Here is an 18,734-nt window from a genome sequence, read left to right as displayed (position 1 = left end):
CCCTGTGGTGGTTCAGGGTAGTGTCAACTTTATTGGCTTTAGGATCCATCTGGGGAACTGGTGGCCACACTTCTGGGTGGGTCATGGAAGTGTGGCCTTGGGGGTCCCTTGCCTTTTCTTGTCTGGCACTCTTCCCATGCTCTACTTCCCTATCATGATGACCTAAAGCAGTTTTGCTCTGCTATGATATCTTGGCCTTTGAGCTGGCTGATTGTGGACTGAAATTAAACTTCTCCCACTATAAATTGTGAGTGCTGGGTGTTATGTCTCAGTGACAAGCAAGGTGACTCACACATCTCCCTGCTTCCATTCCTCTACTTCATCTAAGGCACATGAGTAAATAAATTCGGGTTGCACATTCAGGTAACCATGCCCTTCATCTGCACAGAAAGAATCAGCCATGGACTAGCAGCAGAGTCCCAGAACATTCCAAACTGGAGCAGAAAAATCTTGATGGAGAGGATGGATAAAAGTATAACATGACACTATATCATAAAATATATAAGTATCTGATATAAATATACATACAGAGATGTTATATGTAAATAAAATAAACATATATCACAAAATACGATAACTTAGAGATTAAGGTTTTCTGTTTGAGAGAATCCTACTCAAAATACGGGCAAAGAAGCATTGCCGAGCAGCAGGAAGTCTGATCTAGAATTCTTTTTTTGAAAATTTCTTTTCCCCAGACTTATTCACAGAGCAAAGTTAACAAATGAACTAAGAAGAGAGTCAATGTTAATCATTTTACATAATTTCTTCAAGCCTTTAGTTCTTTTACCTAATGATTTTCTTTGTACATTTTTAAAAGTAAATTTTGTCAGCAATTTGCCATAGTTCATCCACTGGATCTACTTAAGGTCCAAGTTTTGATATACAGGTGTTTACCCTTTCATATGATGTTATAAACCAAGGCCACTTTGAACTGAAGAGAAATCTTGGGACTAAATTTTAAACAGAGAGACGGATGTTAGGAAAAGATGGGTGTTCTGAACCCATTGACCTGAGCCTGAAGAAAAGAAGAAAGCAACAATTGAGTACAATTTGGTGTATCACTCATATTTGCCCTCTCTTAACAATTTAAAGTAACAAACAGTGAATCCTCAGTGGAGCCAGCTCTCCAAGTGACAGAACACCCTGTTTACCTTCATGTTCAACACAAAGCAATCTTCTGAAGCTACAAATGATTCCCTGCAAGAACTGTCCATGGCAGCAATTTGCTCCCACTTAAACTGCATTGAATTGAATGTTTCAGAGTAACTTAAGATGAATTTTACACTTATGTGTCATTTGAGGGAATGAGTTAGAAGCATAATTTTCGGTGGGGATGACTTATTCACGAAAGTTAGTGAGGCAGACAACTCAAAACACGAAAACCATGTTTTTTCAGAAAGAACTGAGGATTCAGCTGTGGAAGAGAGAGAGCAGTCTGCAACTTGTTCCTGGCTAGTGACACTTGTCCATATTCCATCTCGGCTGTGCTGTAACCAGAGCAGAGCCACAATTCAGAAAGCGGCACCCCAAGCTGGCAGTGTGGGTGAGCAGAGATGGAGAAACCAGGAAATGGGTCAAGATGTGGACATTTCAGATCGGATCTCAATATTGGGCCAGCACAGTGGGCTAAAGTTTTGAAAATACAGACTTTATTTTTTTGGAAATTTCTTTTCCCCAGACTTACTGTTTCACAGAGCAAGGTTAACAAATGAACTAAGAAGTGAGTCAGTGTCAATCATTGTACACAATTTCTTTAAACCTTTAGTTTTTTTACCTAATGATTTTCTTTGTATTTTTGAAAAGTAAGTTTTGTCAGCAAAATTTTCCATTTTCTTGCTTAGAAATATTGACTTACTCATTTGAAAAGTTACAAAATTACCAGCATAAATATAAACTACATTCATAGTTGTTAACAGTGGTAAAACTTAATAGTTTATTAAAATATCGGGCTCCTTATCTTTTGCTGTTGGAAGTAAAATGTTTTCTCAAGAAATGCTTCAGGAATTCATAAAGGCATCATCAAAGATTTCTCCACCAAACTAATTACTACCTTAGGCAATAGAGAAGAGGTACTTTCTTTTGCTAATACTGAGGTTCTTTCTCAAAGAAATACAAGATATGATCTCAATTTTGGTGACTTATGTATTCATCACTTGAATTCCTCTTATTTATTTTAAGTGAGTAAGGCATTTGGTTTTATTTTTTTTTCCTTCTTATCTTTCACTGTATTGATGTGGACTCAGAGGTCTTGGGAGGATGTGTGCTAATGGCGGGTTGCTAATGATATCCATGATAATTTCATCTAAGATTTCAAAGGACTTTATAAGTGTTTGAATTAGAGTTGCAACAATCTTTAAAAAAAAAAGTAAAGTTTAAGCCTTCTTAGATGTAAGCTCCTCGAGGGCACAGAAAATTTCAGTATGTGAGAAACTCAAGGTCACTAAGCATAATATTATTTTCTCTCAGTATTATATTTTAGATAGTAAAATGATGGTATTCAAAGGTAAAATATTCGTTCTTCCTGTGTCTGCAAAGTAATAAAACTGCTCATTGTCATGAATTATTTATATTATTTAATTTTATATCAGTAAAAATCTAACAAATATTGAAATTTACAAGGTTAATAAGTAATACTTAATGAATTACTACACTGCTTAATTAATACACTGTACTTTCAAGGGTATCTATATTTGAAAGATAAAATGTCTTAATTTACTTAGAATAAATGACAGAATTATGTAAGATACTTAGGCTAAATGTCACCTGCCACATTGAGTGCTCAATTAATTGCATGATTGCAGTAGTAATTTACAAGTGACTCATATGATTCTATTTCTAATTTTGAAATTTTGTGCAACCTATCAGGTACAGTAGGAAAATACTTGATGGTTAAGAATGCTTTCTGGCAACTGTGATAGATCACACCATAGAATGTAAAAGAGATGGAAAGATGATTGATCTTACTTTAAATCTAGTCCACCAGCAGTAGCAGTCTAATGCTGTCCTTCTAGCAATTAACAAATGAAACAACTTATGCATGACTCAAGACAGAGGAAATGCTCTAAACTGATGATATGCCTACATCTTTACAATCATCACAGGATAAAAACTGATTTAATAGATTAGATGGAAGCTACAAAAAATTTTAAGGCTATTAAGGTACCTGGAGAATCAGACCATTTACCTTAATTTCCTTATTTGTGAACTAAGTATAATAATAACATCAACACCATTTTTTATGTGAAGTAAGTTAATTGATGAATAGATCTGATTTAGTGGTGGTGATAACAGCTTCTCAAATCCATGATTAGAACCCATGGTTGGACAAAGAAATTTTTTCTGTTTTTATTTTTATCTACCTACTCACCTATCTACATACCTACCTACCTATCTATTCATCTTTATGCAGTATCCTTGAATGTTAGGTTTTGAGAAGTTTTCATAGTTATAGGAAAGGCATTTTGGCTATTTCAAAGGGTATGTAGATGCTATGTTATATTCACTGGTTATACGGTCCCACTAAAATGTTCATTTTCCATTACATATGTCATTATAAAGCAACAATCTTAATTAAAATAAAAATACATGAACACTGTAATAGAAAGGCTTAAGACAACAGTACAATAAAATAAAATTAGGAGGCTAGAAAAATGTGATGTGGTTTTTAAGCTATGAGAAGCCTTTATTTGTTACATGATTATCTTGATTAATACATAACCAAGATAGCGTTCTGCAATTGGTCAGGTACATGCAAATGTGGCCTCTTCTTCAATAACTATATATCTGGAGTTTGCTTTGCACAACTTGATTAATAAATAACCATCATGTTTATCATATTCTATTTATCTTGCTGTCTACTTTTTGGTCTTTTTACCAATGTTCTATGTTGCCAGTATGCATGGCTATAATAATTAAAAGAAACTAAAATGACTTGTTGTTTGCTTATGAATATGGTTTAAATGTATAATTTTAAGAAAAAATTTAAGGATTTTTTAATTATCTTTGCTGCATTTTTGTATCTATTACTATAATGAATATAAAGTTCACTGGACATATTTTGTGGCTTAAATAATATCTATTCACCCAAACCTAAAATTTATAGGTTAGGAACTTTCTTGTTTTTTGGTACCAGGGATTGAACTCACAACTTCGCGCTTGCCAGGCAGGTGCTTGTGCCCCTAAGGGAATTTTCTTATTATGATTTGGATTATTTTTGATTTTGAGATTAAATCCATCACTTGCATTCTCTGTACTTCCTAATTTATGAAATAAGGAAAAATAATATCAACTTCATTCCTTAACAGGGTAACATATATTAAAGGAGTCTGTAAAAGATAGTGATATATTGTCCCACAAAAACAAAAGATTATTACATTATTGTTGTTATGTTACAAATGCATTGCGGATTATTGCTATGCTGACTTCGGATTAGCTCAAACATATGTTTCTCCCAGGCCTCGGAAATAAAAGTATTTTGTGCTGTGTTGTAAATATTCAATAGTTTATTTAGCTCTTATCATCTCTGGTTAGGAATTACAATGTGATTCTTCTTGCCGTTTGATCACAGTTCATAGTTTCTTCAATATGAAGTACTTAATGCTATGCTATGTTTATCATCAAAGAAAAAATTCAAAAGGCTCAGGAACATGGCTCCAGACTGACAGTTATTAAAAGCAAAACCTTTTCTTTTTCATCACCAATGCAACAAACATTTTACAGCTGCTTATAAATTCTAAACATCTCTAAAATGGAACAAGAGACAGACAATAAACCAACAGAGTATCAGAGATCCCCTATGACATCAACACGCTTAATAAATTTAAAATGAAAAGCTTTCTTACCTAGCATGCAAACACATTTGGCATTCTGATCAGGGTTCTCAAACAAGATTTCGCCACACCTCTGAAATAGAAAGATAGCCAGTTATTTTAATGTTTCATATCAGGATTTCCAATGTAACATATCCAAGCAACCTGATCTTTCAGTAATGTTTCCTTTGATTACCTGAATCTAGGGGCTTTAAACAAAGACTTTTGTAGTAAAATATGTAAGAGGTGGTTTGGGGTAGATTGTTCCTGCGTGTCTCACTCCCCTGCCTGGACCTGATTCTGAGTGCTTCCATGAAAAGCCATAGCTTGATGCATTCAGTTTCTAACGGTTTCCTTCTCAATGGGAGTATATGGTCTATTCAGCTCAATAATCTGAGGTTAATCACCCTCAAAGTTGGTCTCTATTACCCTATAATCATATACAGAAATGATCAAACACAAAATGAGGTGACTAATGGTTACTCCCTGAAGTATGTGAGGGCCAATAAAGAAACAAAAAAGAGACACTGGAAATGCTCCTGCTGAACTCAGAGATTCATGGAAATAAATATCAGCTTTCTTATCTATATCTTGGTTATAATTCGCTTGTCAAAGCTTTTGTGCAAAGCAAACTCCAGATATATAGTTATTGGGGAAGAGGCCACATTTGCATGTACCTGACCAATCGCAGAACGCTGTCTTCATCTTCCTGTCATAAGATCAAGCAGGTTTTTGATAGGATGGCCTAGATCTGACATGGGAATGGGGTTATAAAAGGCAGCGGTCATTAAACTCATGGCTGTGTGAGCCTTTCACTGGCCGCACTGTCGAGGGCAGACTTCCTTTCCTCCATGACAAGCCTGCATTCCCTCTACAGAGCACTTCTTTTCAGAGTGCTTCTTTCCCTGCCTCTCTTACCTTTACTGCCTTTTCTACCTGTCACACCTTTAACAAATGTAAAGCCTCCCCAGTTTGCTTGTCTTATACAATTCTTTGAACAGGACAAAAAGAACCTGGAAGGAACCCCTGGGCACCCAGTATCCATGAACAGACTGGATCGTCTTTCCCAAACACTGGCTCTCACCACTCATTTCTTTTGATTTTAGGTAAACTGAGTCGTGGCTACCTTCATTCGTATTCCTCTTTCTTTAAACCTTCACAATTTGGTTAATCCCATTCTCACTAATCTTTATTATACCTGTACTTAATATATGATAAGATAATGTAACAAAAGGAAAACATTCTTGGATCTAAGGACTTATGCTTTTCACACCTAATTATGAAATTCTTCTGTACAAAGAGGAGCAGGTTAAGAGGGGAAAGGATGCTACTGTTATCTCCAAATCAACCCATTTTTTAGGCTGACCTACACTTTGCACAAGAGTATGGACAATTGGCTTGGAGATATGACAAAGAAGAAAGGGACTTTGTTAAGACGAGAGGATGCACTGGCGAGGAGGGAGGTTGGGTGCAGCGGAAGATGGAAAGAGAGCTCTGTATTCTTGATGTAGAAGGGCACTGAATTCTGGATAGAATCTATCATGAGGCTTTCCCAGCTATTCTGCAAACCTAGTGAGGGGTTTATCATCCATTTAATCTTTCTATGCTTCATTTCTTTGTGAGTACCACTGGTCTGTAGATATGTGGCACCAAGTCAGGTCAGGGAGCAAATGTACAGATTAATGAGCCATGGAGCCTGATTCTACTTTTATTTCTGTTTTGTTTGTATTTTAGCAGAGGTTAAAGTCTTTCAAATAGCTGGGATCTATTTTCTTCATCAACTGCTTTTTAAAGTAGTATTTTTATGACCTGAAAGAGTTAATGATTATTTTTAAATGAAAGGTCAGAAGTTTCTTAAATGTTTTCAGCCTCATGGCAGAATGAAGTGGGAGGAAGCTGTATCAAGCCATATTCCAGGTCTCACAAGGAAACCACTCAGGAATGCTCTCTTACCCTTTGTTAATGTCAAGACCCACACGTGTGTGCTCATGGAAGAGCTTTGCTTCTTTCACTGCAGGGCCTTCCTGGGGGGCCGGGGGTGAAGCTTGCATAACTTCACATGGCTCCTACAGGCAAGGGCAGCCTTGCATGTGTCTCTTAGCAAACATGTCAGGGTAGGCTCAGAAGGTTTTGCTTTCTTTCCTGGCCATGGAAATCCCTAAAATGCCCGTGAAGCGTGCATTTCTTAACAGTGATAGCCTGTCACTGTTCACTGACCATATGAGCTCATGATCCAGGCGTAAGGGCAGGTGCTGCGGCCCTGCTGGCGTGGACCAGGAATTCTTTTACCACGCCTTCATCTCCCTGGCACATCTGGCGACTGAGGGAGGCACCTTTAACCAACTTTTAATTGCCCTCTTGGTGAAGTTATTTGAGAATTTTAACAGATTTAAAGGCAAGGCCAAGAAGGGAATCTGATTGTTCTCAGGATTTACATGAAACCAGATTCTTTCCAGGGCCTTTTCTGATTGATGCCAGTGTTTACCAGGCCCTCCCTGCCAGGCTCCTGCTTGCTGTGCAACCCAGGGTGATGACCCAGTTTAGGAGAATAATTAGGCTAAGCCACAGGGCTCAACTCTCAGAAAACCACAGGCTGTGCCCTAGGGAAGGTCTTGAGTTCTGTGGGGTTCTGGGTTGCTGAAAGCCTCCTTCGTCAGTGCTCTTGTCATGTTCAGTGGGACTACCCATTCTGGCACCCTCCTGGATGATTCTAACTTTTTACCTACTTCTGCTCATTAATATTCTACCTAGTTCTTAGATTTCCCTCTCTCATTAGGGACTCCACCTTTACTTGGTCTTCTGTGCCTGAAATACTGAGACCAAGTCACCCTGCCCATCTCTCTCAGTGAATACTGTCCCTGTCTAACAAGAAATGGCCATGGTGATGTCTGTCCAAGTGATCTGGAGCCCTGTCAGTAGCAGGGAAATCCTTCTCTTCACAAGCTTTCCTTCTCTAGCGCATAGGATATCTGGCACATGCTCCATATTTGTAAGGCTAGTTCCCTCAGAGACTGTAAAAAATCAATCCATGATCATCACGCCTCACTGTTATAACCCTGGTGCTACTAACAGTATATACCAGACCACTGATAAATATTTGAAGAGTAGCCAACGTTTATTGTGCTCACACGATGGCTTAAGCATTGTTACTTGTGCCTTCTATCTACCATTTCACACTCTCGTTATATCCCTTTAAGAGTAGAAAGTTGGGGCACCTACAGTACCCCTCACTGAAGAATGCCCTCCACCAATGAATGGGAGAGTTAGTGCTGACTGCTGACCCGACACTTAACAAAGTTACATGGTTTTCCATAGATTTGAGCCTCATTTTTGCCGTGACCAAGCAGCCTGCCTCTGTTGACAGCCCCCTTTCACTTGTTAACTGCTTACTGTTTGCAAGAGTTGTTACTACAAGAGCTCAGGCACTGACTCTGACAGACTTAATTTCAAACCCTATTGGAACCTTCTCTTATCTATTGTATTATTATAGGCAATTTACTGAGTTGTGCCAAAACTTCTTATTCATAAAACTGAAAATTGTAGTATCACTGGAAATTTAGTTTCTAATTCATTATGAACAAGAATATATTAAACTATGATAGATAAGACAGTAATACAAAAAATAAGAATTTATAAATTTATCCATTAAAATCCCTTATTTTTAGCTTACTAAAAATAAGGTTAAGAACAAAAAAATATTTTTAAAAGTCAGACCATTTCATAAATTGGCCACTAATTCTCATTTGTTAAGAATTTTCTATATTAAATTTAGAATTATATATATTTAGAATTTATTAAGGAGGAAAAGAGGAATGTTGTAAAATAGTGCATTTATTATTCATAAAAACTAAGATTTGAGATCAACTGTCTATCAACAATTGACTGCATAAAGAAAATGTGGCATATATACAAATGGAATATTATTCAGCCATAAAAGGAACAGGATTTGGTCATTTACAGCAACATGGATGAAGATGAAAGGATTATGTTAAGTGAAATAATCCAGGCACAGAAAAACAAATGCTATGTTATCTTACTGATATGTGGAATCTAAAAAAGTAGAATTCACAGAAGTTGCTTAGCAGTAGCAAAAGGAGAGGAGAACTCAGGAGCTGTTGGTCAAAGTATACAAAATTTCAATTAGAGTAAGTTGAAGAGACTCGTACAGTATGATAACTATATTAGGTACAATGTATTCTATACTTGAGAATCACTGAGGATATTTCAAGTGTTCTCACCATAGAAAAAGGTAATTACTGGTATATGAAGGCCATGCATGAGTCAATGGGGTGAACTTAGCCATTCCGCAGTGAATACATGTTCCAATGTATCACCATCTATACCACAAATACATGCAACTTTTGGTTTGTCAACTAAAAGGAATAATAAAATAAATCAAATAGTACACCTTTAAAGCTATCAGTATTCAAAAGTTCTGTGATTTCCATTAACCTAATCATGTATTCCAGTAAAATGTACAATAAATGTTTTTCTTAAGTAAACTGTAGTTTTCACTATTTTCATCATATATTTAGTTGTGAATATTGATATTAGGAATAATTTTAAGTATCCTACAAGCATCTTTTTCTTTTGGGGGATATCAAAATTTTTATTTAGTTCATATTTATGATACATAATATTGGCAACAGTATCATATACTCAAAGATGAAATCTCATATTTTTGTCTTCAATGTTTAACAAATACTACTTCCAGTTTTCTTGGGCCAGCAAGTGTTTTTCAAATAAGCTTTGCATATTTTAAAATTTGATTCTATTTTTTTAATATACTTGCTGTCACCAAGCCTCTCAGCAGGCTTCCCATCACTCATTAGAGAAAATGTCTTCTATCTTTGGAATGGAGAAAACAGCAATCAAACAGAATCAAAGATAAAATTTCTTATTACTTGGGAGTTTGACTCATTGTCAGATGGAACAACAATACTTGCTTGGAACTAGATAATATTGAATTTTATCAGAGGGTAATTAATAGGTTATGATTCTTTGTTATTTCCTTCCTCTATTTATGTTTTTTTTTAAATGAAAGGAATTTTAAAAAGATAATTAGTTGCTTACAGTATAATGGAGGTTCAAGCAACAGGAGGGACTTGTATAAATGACTCTAAGAGCAACTCTGCAAAACTGCCTCTCAAAGCTGTGAGTTCACCAGGAAGACGGGCCAAGATGGGAAACTGGACAACCAGGGCGCATCACTGAATTGTTGGTTTCAAGAACACAGCATATGATGGTGATCCAGGGATTAGAAAGTTATTAGTTCAACTGTCTCTTGACATCCTCCAAATTGATGACTAACTATTGGACACTATCATAGAAATGCAGAAAAAACTGACATCTCTAGACTGTATTTGAGAGTTCATTAAATCAAAAGGAGAGGACTGGGGATTTTTAGTTCAGTGGTATAAGTGCCTGCTTGGCAAGTGCGAGGTTGTGAGTTTGATCCCTGGTACCACAAAAATAAAATAAAATAAAATGAGAGAAAGAACTTCTGACATACTAACTAGACTCTTTTTTTTTTTTTTTTTTTGGAAAAAAGCATCAAAACAAAGTCTTCTGAGGTGAAAAAAACAACCATGGTCAGAATGTTGTGACATTGTGGACTTTGGTGGAAAGTGAAATAACTCTCATCTGTCCTGGAAACGACAAAGACAACCAGAACAGACAAAGCTCCAGCAAAGACTGCCATCATTTCCTCTCTTACTCCATCTCTAAGAACTCTGGTTCTGCAAATTGGCTGTGCCTTATGTGAACTTCTCAAGTGCAGTTCTGAGTACAGGAGGCAAATGCCTCCACGCTGGTGCATTAATTCATATTGCATCTGCCTCAGTGCTCACCACTGAATCCCTAAGTGTCTAGAACAATGACTAATATATAATGGGCACTCCCAATGTTTATTAAATGAATGAATGATGAATTCCTTACTGTAATTCTGTGGCATATACTGAAATTATCCAGGTTAGTGTGCCAAGTGATGGGTTTTTCCTTGAACATTTATGTTTACATGCTAAGCAGTGATACCATAATTGTAGCAATTTCGTGTGCAATTGTCATAGGGCGATAAAGGGTGAAACTTGATATTGAGAGCACATTTCAAAATTGGATAACTTTCTGTATCACAATTTCCCTAAGCAGAGAACTCAAAGATACTCACCAAAGCCTGATTCCTCCAAGATAGAGCTGGAGAGAACGTGGCTCAGCTCTATGGAGTATCAAAACCAGTTTCTGTTGAGCATGAACTCACCAAAATTTAGCAGAATCTGGAAGTTTGGGACCCCATTAAGTGTCTGCCAAATAAGTGAAAGAATAAATGGATATTCCAAAGGGCCTTTTGAGTGCTGAATTTGTGCAGGCACTTTACTATGAGTGTGGGCATGAGCTCAAACGAGAGTCAGGATAGCTCCTGTCCTCAAGAGATGTTTAGAGTCTAGTCTGAAATTAGAATAAAAATAAAAGGCTGTGGGCACTTTCAAAGGTGGGTAGCCACCCCTGGCTGGAGTTATCAGAGAAGGTATCCAGAAAGCCTGTGAAATAGGAAAGGGTTCTTGGGCAAAAGACAAAGACCCTCCAGGTAGAAGAGCCTGGGGGTGCAAAGTCCTATTGAGATCTCACAAGTAGCCACCAAGGACAAGAACAATACTGTGGTGGGAAAGCAGAGGGCTTAATCAAACTGGTAGTCACAGGCCAAACTGGAGGAAAACAGGGGCCAGTAATGATCTAAGGTTAGGGTACTGAGGGCTGGTTTGTATTTGAAGAGCGGGATGCTTAAGAATACTTTTAGCATTGTAATAAATAACAATTTAATGGCACAAGGTATCTCTTATCAATAGTATCAGCTGCAATCTTTGAGCCCATTTCTACCCCAAAGAGAGCACCAAGGCTGAGGTGGTCTTATTCCTTTTTCTGGAATTATTCCATACAATGGCTATGACCCAGAGAATTCCCCAGACACCCAGCAGAAACCTCATGGGAGGCTGACTTCTGCTATTGCCGAAGCCATTAGCACCTGGTGTTGAGCACAGAACAGTTTTTCTGCTCTGGAAGATGCATTTTCAGAGTCTCCTCTTTACAGTGGCCAGCATTCACATTTTTTAATGCAGCCCTGTCTACCACGTGGGTGGCACAGTCAGGATTTAATCTCTAAACACTGCGGCAGCCCTCAGCACTCTGGTGCCAGAGGACGGCAGATTTGGAACTGGGGCTGATTTCAGCTCAAGCTCATGTTTTCCTTCCTAAGCTTTTCCAGTGAAAGAGAAGATTTCCATCCTATTGCAGGCTGTTAAAACGTCAGACTAATAAGTTTTCAACAATCTGTTGGTGCAGATCTCCAGCAACAACCTGGCACTGTCTTTGAATCTTGGCCTCATGGTTTAATCCAACTTCAGCCAGTCAAAATAAGAGACACACCAGCAAAAGAAAAAAAAAAAAAGATAATCATCTTAGCTGAACAGGAATTCTTAGCAAACCCATTGTCAACAGCAACTCTGTGGGCTACATAACCTGGGGTGACCCTCCAGGACGGCCATCCCTCATAAACCTCTAATTAGCCGTGGTTAGGAGTGACTTGAAAGATATTAATGCTATTGCTATTGGAAAATGAGCCTACCAGCTTTTAACAGCTTTGTTTTCTTCTTCAGTCAAAGAACAAAATGTTAGCTCAATGGTGTATGCTTTCTATTACAAAAGTGCCAGCTGTAGCAATCTCCAGAGAGGCTCTCAGCATTTTATTACATATCCATATTTTTAAATGTCTAAAAACTACTTATTAGGAACCAAAATTTGGAAGACCTGGTTTCAGTCCAAATGCAATTTTTTATAAGTTATTAAGCAAATGTCTGCATTAAGCACTGAGTTTTTTTTGGTCATTTTAGCCCAGGACAGGACAGTAGATGGCACTAGAAAAGCTGAATTGCTAACATCTGATTGAACCCCCTTAGGGAGATCCTGGGGTCAGATGGCATGCAGGTTCAGCCACTGTGTCAGTCTTGATTTATACACACACACACACACACACACACACACACACACACACACACGCGTGTGCATGCTGAAAAGCACACTGAACAACTGCATTTTACGCCACGTAAAAGAGTTACTATAGCCCTGGGCAAGCACAGTGCTAGCAACATCTGACCTGTGCAGATCAACAGCATGGAGGACCACAGGGGAGCAGGTAGGGTATCTCTCCCCCAGGTACCCAGTTATAGGAACTGAGTGGGCACCTGGGTCTAGGCACTTTAGAAAGAATGCTGACAGGAAATCTGAGAACTCCCCTATCACAAATGCAAATATATATGTCACAGGTCTGGATAAAGGGTGCAAAAAGTGTGTGTGAATTTTGCAATACAATATCATCTTTTATTTATCACCTCAGAGTTCCAAGTAACTAGTTGACGCTAGTTACTGGTAGTTTTCAGACAGAAAGGTAGATACTTCTGTCAAAGTCAACGGCTTTAGCCATAACTATTTAAATTATATGTAGTGAGTCGTTAAAGGTGAAGTCCACAGACTCTGAGAAAATAGTAAGCAGTACAAAAGGAGAACAGAACAGGGCATACTGTTCTGATATAAATAAGTATTCAATAGAGGTTGAAGCACAAGATAAGGTTGGAAGGTGTCATTCTAGGTACCATACACTGGATGTTAAGTCTAAAAGTGACTAAGGAAATGGGAGGAGTTAAGAATGGCTACAAGGGTATGAGATTCAGATAATTGAGAGGATTGGGGAGAGTAGAAAGTCATGAGGCTGGGGAAGGTGGCAGGGGGCAGATCATGACAGGATCTGCAGGACTCCATTTAGTGACTGGACACAGGCCCAGATTCTGTGGCTGTGGCTCTGAATGAAGTCACTGCAGGTCACAGACCATCTGTCTCAAAGTATTTAGAAAGTTGTTGCAGTGCGATCATTATACAGTGCCCATATTTGCTGATCTATGCCGTGCCTTGCCACTCTTGACATACCTTCTGGTGGTTAAAGGTTCTGCTAAGCGGGGCACTATCTTATTATTGAGTTTAGTGACATCATTTCTATTATCCCTAATACTCACAGTTATGACAATCAGCAAAGTTGGGGAGTAGTCCGGAGAGAGTTCCTAACCAGTATTACCTTCCATAGCATGTTCCCAGATTTTTTTAGATTTAATATAATCCATATGGTTTTTATGAGGATTAGATCATGGTTTTGAGAAAGTGACTTGTCAAATTTTCAGATCTTGCATGAATAGAATATGAATACCATGATCTTCCAAATAATGCATTGAGTGAAGACTGAAAACACAGTAACAGGCGTGATCTTTTGTCAAGTCATTACATCCCAGAAGATAGAGCTACTAGGATCCTGGAAAAAAAGTCCTACTCTAATGCTTCAAACAGCATCTCCTCCTGAGAGATCATGGCATACTTCAAGACAATCATTTAGAGGGGGATTTGAGCCAGAATGTGACCCACACTCCTGTACACAATGCACAGTGATGCTTTAGTCTATGTCATGGCCACCCCTGGAACACAGACACATGGAGCACTTGGAACATCTGCCTTTTGGGCTTACTGTGTTGCCAGCAAATACATACTCATAATTGCTAACTCCAGCCATCTGGTTGAAGTGTCCAAGCTTTAGAGATTATTTTTGTGTGATTTATATCATGATTTTCAAGCTATTTTATAAGACTCTTCAGACAGCAAAAGCTTAATAGATGATATCAGCTCTATCTTCAAATCTTTGTCTAGACGTCACAATTCAGAGACTCATGGGACCTCATCCAGCCTGCAACGGAATGAATATTTACTCAGGACAAAGGAGCACTTATAACGGGCTCCTTGCAGCTCAGTGCAGCAATGCTCCTGTACATAAACCAATAATTAAATGTAATCCTATATACTTACAGTTTTAAAAGAAATTCAAACCAGTCGTTGGAATTAAATAACCCCAGTGCTAGAGAAAATGACTTCCAGAACATTAAACCCGACATGCAAACACATGGCCTCTGAGTTACAAAGGAACAAACACTTTTCCACAGGGATAAGGGCCTATTGTGTAACTATTTGTGAGGTCAAAGATTCATATGTTCCCATAGACAATCAAAAAATTATTATTGGTTAGAGGTATTGACCATTTTCATATGGGCAGCTCTCAGCACAGATATGGCTTCACAACAGAGATTTCTATAAATTATACCTTCAATCAATGGCAACCCCAAGCTGACTGGAAAATTCAATATCTTGGAGAAATAACTGACAGGTTTTACAAGCTGCAAGTGAAAGTGAAAATAATGTGTATTTTGCTAATAGTTATAACTTCTACTTTGACAAAAGTAGTATTTCAGTTTCTCTTCTTTCATCAGGGTAGAGACTTTCTCCCTAATTCACTGCTGTTTGCCAACACCCAGCTCAATAATCTTAAAAACATTTCTTGAATGAATGAATAACTTAGGATAAAAATATACCTAATCCATTCATTATTGCCTTGAAGCCAAGTTAAAAAAATCTGTGAAGGGCCAGGGATTTAGCTCAATGGCACAAGCACTTGCCTGGCAAGTGCATGGTCACAAGTTCAGTCCCTGGAACAACAACAAAAAATCTATGGAAGTGATGAAACCCTTTGAAGAACAGAATAATAAGGTTATACTGAAAATTAGGTAAGCTTAAATGGTAACTTTGATCATCTGGACTGTGCACTGAATCTGCTATGAGTGCTTTAGATGCAGTAATACTAAAAAATAAAGATTTTTCCAGTATTATAATTTGGAAAGACAACTTTCCCTGAAAAGCAAAAACTATAAATATATTTACTTCAACTAACCATCTTTTTTACTGTAACTATTACCAAAATTATTCAAAGAAACAAAAACAGTTTTAAGTGGTCAGCTCTATACCAGGGAAATGGAAGTAATATCTATATTCTGCCTTACCGCTGTATTCTTAAAGTTTAAAGTAGCAGTGTTTCAAGTGTCCAAGGAGAAAATCAGTGTCAGAGTCATTCGGGGATGACATGGAGTAGCAGGTACTGTGTTGGTGGTGGGTTTAATTCTCATTCTGGTCACTTTATCGCTTCCAAACCCCTTGCAGTCTTCTTCACAAGTCAAGATGATCATTGATTTGAGGTTTGATTCCTATTAAAATTCATGTTTTCGTAGGAGCACTTAGGGATGTAATAAACCAAAGAGAAGTGAGTATCAACAGAGATGGGACAAGATAATTCTTTCTTTTATGTATGTGAATTCACAACTAATTCCAAACCATTGAGATGTCTTTAAATTAAAAATGGCCAGAAGTAAATTTGGTACTTTGGGGTCATAAGAGTTATAAAAGTTAGAAGGAAGACTCTTTAAGGGAAACAATACAAATGAATGAACACAAAATTAACAATAATGATTTGGTTAAAAATAGAGCCTTGTGAAACAGCAATGAAACTGGAAAATGCTAAAGATCATACTTCATCAGTTTCCCAGTGAGACTGCCTGTGAAAGCAACCTTGCAGTGCGACATGTATTCATCAGCTAACAGTGATTATTAACTGATGTTTGCAAACTAGCAGACTTTTGCAAGTTGAACTATTTTAATTGAAAACTACTTTGTCTATGTACTCAGCAAAGAAGCTGAATACGACAGCAGCAAATAGCTTTGGAAATAAAGCAATGCACGTAAATTTCACATTATTAATTTATTAAATTAGTATAAATTTGAAAAGGCTGCGATATCTAAGCATAGGGACTATGTCTTAGCCCTGAATAATGATATCTGCAGGACACTTGGCAGAAAACAGGTGCCCAATGAACACTTTCTAGTGATTGACTGAAGGAAGAAAATAGCACATACCAAGAAGAGTCATCAGCACTTTAGCAGCTCGATGAAGCCCAGATACGTCAACGTATGTATTTCTGGAGATCACTGATAGGTAGGAAATATATTTATGTGTGTATACAAAATAAAATGGTATGACTAAAATATGCTGAATGGGTAGATTTTATTATTATTATTATTATTTTTAAGTTTATTGCAGTAAAAGACACATTGTCTTTAATCACCCTAAAAATACTCCTTGCTTCAAACATAATTAGCCTGAAGCTCTGGAACGTCTCTTTCATGAGTGTCTTTATGAGGTGTGAGTAAACTGTACTGAATTCTACTTCCAAGAGAAAGCCAGGCTCATGAAACCATTACTGCAAGTCTTCATCCACTTTATTCAGCAGATCTGGTTCTTCCTCAAAGTCAAAATGCCCATAAAAGGTAAACATGTTGAATCCATTCAAGATATTGAGGAAGCCACAATAGTGCAAATGAAGACACAAATGAGGTCTTCTAGAAGTGCTTTAGAAGTAACAGACATGAGGGGTTAAGTGTGCTTGAAAAACTTTAACAGTCTCTGTGTGTAATTCCAATGGTTGGAGGCTGAGGCAGGAGAACTCAAGGCCAGCAAATTCCAGCCAGTCTGGGCTACACAGTGAGTTCAAGGCCAGCCTCAACTTCATAACAAGCCCTTGTCTAAAATAAATATTCACTGGATATTTTTATTACCCCTTATATGCATACACACATATCCATACACGTACAATATGTATCATATAAACACCTCCTAACGCACTGTACTGTAGTGGTTGAAAGCCTAGGCTTTTGTCTGGGATCTGATAAAGTTAGCTGAATCCTAGCACTGCCATCTGCCATCTGCTAGCTCTATGGCTTGTTCCTTTTCTCTGTGCCTTTGTTTCTTCAGCTAAAAATGAGACAATCCATACGGGATTGTAGATTAAATAATGCTCAAAGTTCTCAACACAATGGCCAGTAGTGTACACAGGAAGTGTATGATACATATGGGATCTATGGCTATCATACCTTTAAACTCTACCTTCATGTAGTAAATAAGGAAACAAAAACCTTCCTTTCATTTGGGTCTTTATAGCACCTTGCCTTTCAATGAAAGTAACCCTTTGCTCTTTCCTGTATTTGTCCTATAAGTTTGCAGCTCCAAATCATTAGGAAGCCTGAAGTAGAATCAGACAGCTTGGGCTTTGGAGTGCAGCAGCTCGCATTTGGCCTTGGCCAGCCTGGTGACATCAGAAACCTTCTGAGCTTGCTTCCTCATATCTGACATGTGATAAAAGCGGTCTGCCTCACAGGGTTGTCCTGAGGCTTAGATATTATCAGGAAAGTTCCTGACTCCAAAGTATGGTTGCATGCAAGAATAGATCTATGTATTTATCTCTAGTTTTTAAAAAACTTTAATGTCTAGCTCCCTTTCTCTACATGTTAAAATTATCCCTGTTCTACAAGCTCCCACAGACACAGTAATTCTTTATAAAGCTTTCTAGCTTTTCTTTTTTTTAGACCTCAACTGGCTTTTTCTTTTCCTGCAGCATCTAGAAGTCTCTTAATAACTTTCTACTTCATTCTTTTTTGTTTGTTAAACTCTGAGCTCCTTAAGACTTGAAGCCAGGTCTAATTTATTTACATATCACATTGTGCTTCTATGATAAGCATATACTACTGAATGTCTCTATTTCTGTGTATTGTACTGAAAAATATTTAACAGGCATCTGTTTTTAAAATCTTATTACCACTCTGCCTTCCTCTAGAGATTTTAAGGTTAAGGCAGGTTTTTCTTTGTGATGTATATTTCTCTCTCTGTACACGCAGCACCAGATGCATATACACATACCTACACACACACACACACACACACACACACACACACACACATACACACACACTGCAAAGCTGATTAAACCTTAAATTAAAACCTCAAAAAATGATAAAAATGCTACATACAACTAACATCATTGTGAAGTTACGTTCACATTCCCTAGTTAGAAAGGGGATGGTCTCTTGTAATGCTTCCCTGAATACGTGTTCTTATTATTTTAGGAAAAATTGTGATCATTGTTATTTATATATTATAAATGAAAACACTACATTCTTAAA

The 18,734-nt window shown here is 37.5% G+C and overlaps 1 protein-coding gene and 1 long non-coding RNA gene across 3 annotated transcripts in view; one reads left to right on the top strand and one right to left on the bottom strand.

Annotated features, from left to right (window-relative positions):
* The window catches only part of LOC134472091 (uncharacterized), an 89,303-nt gene extending 78,156 nt beyond the window's left edge, over positions 1 to 11,147 (top strand). Inside the window, exon 5 of the long non-coding RNA XR_010041929.1 lies at positions 10,360 to 11,147. This is a non-coding gene — a long non-coding RNA (uncharacterized LOC134472091). The remainder of the gene's footprint in view (positions 1 to 10,359) is intronic.
* Pde7b (phosphodiesterase 7B) overlaps positions 1 to 18,734 on the bottom strand; it is a 294,246-nt gene that overhangs the window by 206,253 nt on the left and 69,259 nt on the right. For both annotated transcript variants that reach the window (XM_013151103.3, XM_003468502.5), the window contains exon 2: positions 4,842 to 4,902. Coding sequence is in view for 1 of the 2 variants with exons in the window: in XM_003468502.5 (XP_003468550.2) it covers positions 4,842 to 4,902 (61 nt within the window). In the remaining variant the exon portion in view is untranslated. The remainder of the gene's footprint in view (positions 1 to 4,841; positions 4,903 to 18,734) is intronic.

Source organism: Cavia porcellus, unplaced genomic scaffold (genome assembly GCF_034190915.1).
Source record: "Cavia porcellus strain 051 isolate PalLab524CR breed Dunkin Hartley unplaced genomic scaffold, mCavPor4.1 scaffold_22, whole genome shotgun sequence".
In the NCBI taxonomy this organism is placed as follows: domain Eukaryota; kingdom Metazoa; phylum Chordata; class Mammalia; order Rodentia; family Caviidae; genus Cavia; species Cavia porcellus.
This window is presented reverse-complemented; position numbering and strand designations above follow the sequence as displayed.